Genomic DNA, 5774 nt, shown 5'->3' with positions numbered 1-5774 from the left:
TGAGCCATCTCCTCGGCCCTTTCCTTTTCTTTTTATAAGACAAGGTCTTACTATGTAGTTCAGGCTGGCCTTGGCCTCAAACTCACAGCGATCTTCCTGCCTCAGCCTCCCAAGTACTGGGACTACGGGGTGAGCCACCACGCCTGGCTGATTGGTGAAGTAGTGAAAAAGGGAAGAAAAAAGCATTGAATGGCATGAAGGATGCTTATGTTGACAAGGACCCCAGCAGCCTTGCCAGCCCGATCCCTTGCTGGCCTGAGCTACCTCTGAGCAGCACACACTGTGTGCCCAGCCACACTCACATGGCACTGGCACTGCTACCTCAGGCATGAGGGGGGACATGAGACACAGTTCTATGGATACAAGTGCAACCCTCTGGGAAAGCCTGCTCCATCCTCTGAGGGAAGGCAGGTGTGTTTCACCCATTCTTTCTCTTTTTCTTTCTTTAGACACAAATCAGGATGGCTGGAGCTGCAGCAACTACTATGTGTCCAGGAGATCGCCACCTCGCCTTGTGGCAGGCAAATGCAGCTTGGGTTGTGGGTGACGTTGGTAACCCCTGTGCCAGCCCTATTTTGTTTTTCCTACCAAGAAACTACTCATGATATCTTTTCTTAATTGTTGTTTGAGATAGGATCTCACTATGTAGTCTAGGGTAGCCTTGAATGCACTACTAGGTAGTGTGGGCTGGCCTTGAATTTCACGTAATCCTTCTGTCTCAGCCTTCCAGGTCCTGGAATTAGTCACGTGGCACCATGTCTGACTTTTTCTGTTTTCTTAATATCTGTATCTCTACATCCCTATCTACAAATTGTGTGTGAGTGTGTGTGTATGGCGTTGGGGATCAAACCAAGGCCCTTGTGAATTCTGCCACTGAACCACACCCACAGTTGCAATACAATGATCCCTCTAGGAACTGTTGGGAGTCCTGCCATTTTGCTGTTTCGGTTGAGGTGGGGGTCTCACTATGTAGCCCCCTTGAACATGCCATCATCCTGCCTTAGCCTTTTGTGTGCTGAGATTATAAGCCCGTGCCACCACACCAGGCAATGAAAGTGTTCCTTTTTTTTTTTTTTTTAATTTATTTTTTTTTTTTTTTTTTAATTTATTTATTTATTTATCTATTAATTTATTTATTTATTTCGTGTGTGTGTGGCCAGTTCAGCCCGCCAGGGGGCGGGGCAGGCTGGCATGTGGTGCTGGGGCTTGAACCGCGGTCCCTGTGCTTTTGCTTAGCTTAGCTTTATTCTAAGTAGGTGCTTTAGACCACTGAGCCATCTCACCAGCCCCGAAAGTGTTCCTAATTGGTATAAATGATATGGGCCCAAAATTCTGGAAAGTGTAAAGCAAGACAGTTTTTCTTTTTTACTAGTGAGCAAGGTGTGGTGGTGCTCAGCTGTAATCCCAGTACCCGGGAGGCTGAGGTAGGAGGATCGGTGCAAGTTCAAGGCCAGCCTGGGCTACACAATCAGTTCAAGTTCAGCCTGAACAACACAGTGAGTCTCACATACTCAACCAACCAAACCCCAAACTAAATTCTAGCATATGTATGAAATGATCATAAATTACTATCTGGATCCTTTTTGTAGATTAAAAACTCACAAGGAAATAATTTAAAATGAGAGAATTTATTTCAATATAATGATATATATGTGCACACATACTATTTTAAAAATAAGCTTGTAAATCATGACCGTTATAAAACACAAATCAGCCCTACTTTAACATCACTGGAGTAACAGAGCACGTGCGGAAGTCGGCCTAACACTGTGCACTTCCCTTCTGGCTCAGTGAATTGTATCTGGCTTCCTGCTATCCTGTGCCCTCTTAACCCTGCACTCATACAACCCTGGTCTCTTACGCCTTAGTAAAGTACTGCACATAAGTCAGCTAAAATGAGTCCTCTAAAAAATATTAGCCTAAATTACAACCCTGAGGAATTAAACTCTGTTTACACTGGTTTTGGTTAAGTGCAACTCCACATCACAGAAGGACTACTTCATTTAAGGTCATACTTGGTAAGGCATAGGAAAAATAAAATCTACGTAAGTAACAATCTAATCTATGCTTGATGTCTTGCTACAAGGTCATTTTGTTCCCTAAGGAGGCATCTCCACGCCCTGTCCTGGTCCTCTCGCTGGGCCCGTGGCCACGGCCGGAGGGCCCGAGGCTACGTGCGCGCCAGCTCGTGCCCGTGCTCCACCATGGCCTGAACGAACTGCTTGAAGACGCGGTCCATGTAGGTGCACTGCCTGGGCCAGAGCCCCTCCAGAAAGCCAATGTGGCCTCCGTGAGAGGTGAGGACCAGGGCGACGTTAGGGTTCTGCTTGGCAGTCTCTACGGGGATAGCTGGAGAGAAGCAGAGCAGAGCAGGCAGGCAGAGAGACAGAGAGAAAGAAGAGCGGACAGAGAGGGAGAGCCATTGTTAGCTTTTGTTAGGAAAGGTATACAACTTCATCATTTCTGTTTTTATTTTTTTCTTATATTTTCTTTGGAGACAGGGTCTCATGTAGCCCAGGCTGGTTTCCAACTGGAGAGCCTCGTGCCTCAGCCTCCCAGTGCTGGGATTACAGGTGTGCACCTCCATGCCTGCCTCTACTTTTATCATTTCTGATCAATGTAAGCCAAAACCTCACTAAATGAAGACTTATAGTGAGTGTGGCTAATTGGAATGAATCTAATTTACATCAACTATCTATATTCTTGATGAGGACTTTTCTTTTTGGCAGTACCAAGGATCAAACTCAGGACCTTTGAGTGCCAGACAGGTACTTAAGCCACTGAGCTATCTCCCCGGCCCCTAACCATCTATATTCTTATATATAATAGGTCATGTTTACAGTATGTACCAGACCATCATTTTTGGAAGAATATGATTTAAACACAATACAGAAGTATAGGCTGAATCTTGTCTTTATTTTTTATTTATTTATTTTTTTGGGCAGAACCAGGGATTGAACTCAGGCCCTTATGCTTGCCAGGGAAGCGCTTATTTCACTGAGCCATCTCCCCAGCCCCTGAATGTTGTCTTTAGAAATAGAGGGCCAACCAAATAGCTCAGCGGATTAAAGCACCTGCAAGCAGGCACAGGGGCCTGGGCACAGGTCCTGCCCCTGGGGTGTGCTGAGCCAGCAATTGAAAGCTCTTGGGAGGCTGTAAAGAGGCGGATCACTACAAGTCTGATCCCGTAGTGAGACCCTGAAAACCCTGTAGACCCTTCCCTAAAACAACACACACACACAAAAAAGTAGAAATGTGCATAGCATAATGACGCACACCTGTAATCCCAGCACTTGGGAGGCTGAGGCAGGAGGATTGCTGCAAGTTCAAGGCCAGCCTAGGCTATATAGTGAGTTTAAAGCTATCCTGAACTGCTTAATGAGGCTCTGTCTCAATCCCCTGACCCCTGCTAAAAGAAAAAGAATTACAGTATCTTTGTGAGAGCTGTAAATTCATAAAAATAATTGGTAAAAACATACTGGATAGAGAAAAAGGAATACATTTCCCATGTAGGGGGTTCTCTTTTGAGACAGGGTTTCTTTATTCAGTCAGGCTGGCCTTGAGCTCACTTTGTAGCCCAGACTGGTCTCAAACTCGCAAGGATCCTCCTGCCTCCCAAGTGTTGGGATTACAGGGTTACCACCACCCCCGGTCCAAATCCCGGCCCGCCAGGTCCAAATCTTTACCTTTGGGTACTGAAACATACAAATTGCAAATCATTAGGGATTAGGGGGTTTGTTTGTTTGTTTGTTTGTTTCTAGAGCTGGGGATTGAATTCAGGCCCTTGTACTTGCCAGGGAAGCGCTTATTCCACCGAGCCATCTCCCTGGCCCCCTTGTTTTGTTTTTTTGAGGCAGGGTCTCGCTATGTAGCCCAGGCAGGCCTCAAGTTCCAAGCGATATTTCTGCCTCAGATGGGATTTTTTTTCTTTTTATGTATGTGGTACAGGGCCTCACCATGCAGCTTGGGCCCACAGTGATCCTCCTGTTTTCAGGCATGCACCTCCACACCCAGGACCGGTGAGTGGCCTGCTCGGCGCGCCCTGGGGGCAGGGCCAGCACAGCATCTGCCCACTTTTTTCTTTTTCTAAATTGCTAGTTCTCTTCAAGAGGCAGTCTTTTCACATGGTCCACAAAATTAACTGCACATAAATTTAGAAGAATACCCAATGACGCGTCTTACTTGTTCTATGGTCTGGAAGTTGAACTCAGGACCTCGTGCTTGCCGGGCAGCACCCGTGCCCGAGCCATATCCCCAGCCCAAGACACCTTACTTATTGTCCCTCCTGCTTCAAGTTCAGGCCGTCTGGTGAGTTTGAGGGCTGCCCGGGGCGGCCCTGCGCAGGGCCTCCACCCTGCCTGCAGCAGTCCTTGCAGGGTCACAGCAGGGGCCACGGCACCAGGGAGCCTCGCGGTGGACGGGAGACAATCCCCCACTATTTCCCGGCGCCCGGGGCAGTTTGGAGGGCTTGGGAACTAACAGAAAATAATGAGTTTCAGCGTCACCCTCCTGGGTCAGGTTAAATGCTGGAGTTTTTGATCAGCCAGGCAGCCTGTGTAACAGGAAAAGGGACACACAAAACGTTCAAAGGGCACAGGCTTGCATTCTCTGAGGAGTCACCGCACAAATTATTTATTTCTCTCTAAATGGCCTGGAACTAAATAAGGTCTCTTAGGGAAATTAGGGTGATTTGAAAAGGTGTATATTTTGAGGACTTTCATACATTTTTACAATACGTATGTATTATGTTTATAGCCAGAATAATTTGTTTTTCAGCACCAGGGATGGAGGTTGTGGTTTTTTTGCAACACTGTCTTGCTATGTAGTTCAGTATGACGTGGAACTCTCCAAGATTCTCCTGCCTCAGCTTCCCAAGTGCTGGGTCACAAGTGTGTGGCCACCATGCTGGACTCAGAGTGATTATTGTTTTTTTTTTCCAGAACTGGGGATTGAACTCAGGCCTTGCACTTGCCAGGCAAGCGCTTATTCAACTGAGCTATCTCCCCAGCCCCACAGTGATTATTGTTGATAAAAAAAAAAAAATGTGGTGACCATGTTTCTGACAGTGTTAGTGAGGAGGGCCAGGCCCAGTGCAGAGGCAGAGCGCTTGCCCAGTGCATGGGGGCCCAGGTGTTTTCTGTAGGATGCAAAAAATAACAAACAGACCAACAGCACCAAAGGGATAGAAAGTAGGGAGAAAACATTTCATAAAATACTCCGGGAAGTTTCAGTAAAATGAAGTTGGAGGCCAATGCTCTTGATCTTCGAATTACACGATCACTTCCGATCATTCCACTTCACCAGATGAGCACACCAAGACATCTTTGCTACCAAATTGTGTGTTCTTAAAGTTAGAGAACAGGGGCTGGGATTGTAGTTCAAGGGGATAGTGCTCGGTTCACTGGTAAGAGGCCCTGGCTTAAATCCCTAATTGAGACAGAGAGAGAGAGAGAGAGAGAGAGAGAATATGAGAATGAGAATGAGAATGAGAATGAATGAAAGAAAGAGAAAGAAAAGAAAAGAAAGCAATATAGTAGGGCATGGTGGCACATGCCTGTAAGACAGGGGGATTTCCTCAAATTCAAACACACTCTGGGCATCCCAGTGATTTAATGAGACCCTACCTCACAAAAACAAAACCCCCCCAAAACAAAAAACCGATGAAACAGGCTGGGAGGACCGGGGAGATGGCTCAGTGGAATAAGTGCTTCCCTGGCAAGTGCAAGGGCCTGAGTTCAATCCCCGGTTCCACCAAAAAAAAAAAAAAAAAAAAA

General features: G+C 46.6%; 1 protein-coding gene across 1 annotated transcript in view; it reads right to left on the bottom strand.

Moving 5' to 3' along the window:
- Positions 1-1625: 1625 nt before the first annotated feature.
- The window catches only part of Abhd3 (abhydrolase domain containing 3), an 85862-nt gene continuing 81713 nt past the window's right edge, over positions 1626-5774 (bottom strand). Inside the window, exon 9 of the mRNA XM_004635814.2 lies at positions 1626-2349. Within this exon, the coding sequence (XP_004635871.1) occupies positions 2171-2349 (179 nt within the window). The 3' untranslated portion in view covers positions 1626-2170. The remainder of the gene's footprint in view (positions 2350-5774) is intronic.

The sequence above is a fragment of the Octodon degus genome, unplaced genomic scaffold (genome assembly GCF_000260255.1).
Source record: "Octodon degus isolate 3935 unplaced genomic scaffold, OctDeg1.0 scaffold00075, whole genome shotgun sequence".
NCBI lineage: Eukaryota > Metazoa > Chordata > Mammalia > Rodentia > Octodontidae > Octodon > Octodon degus.
Note: the sequence above shows the minus strand (reverse complement) of the source record. Positions and strands in the feature narration are given on the sequence as shown.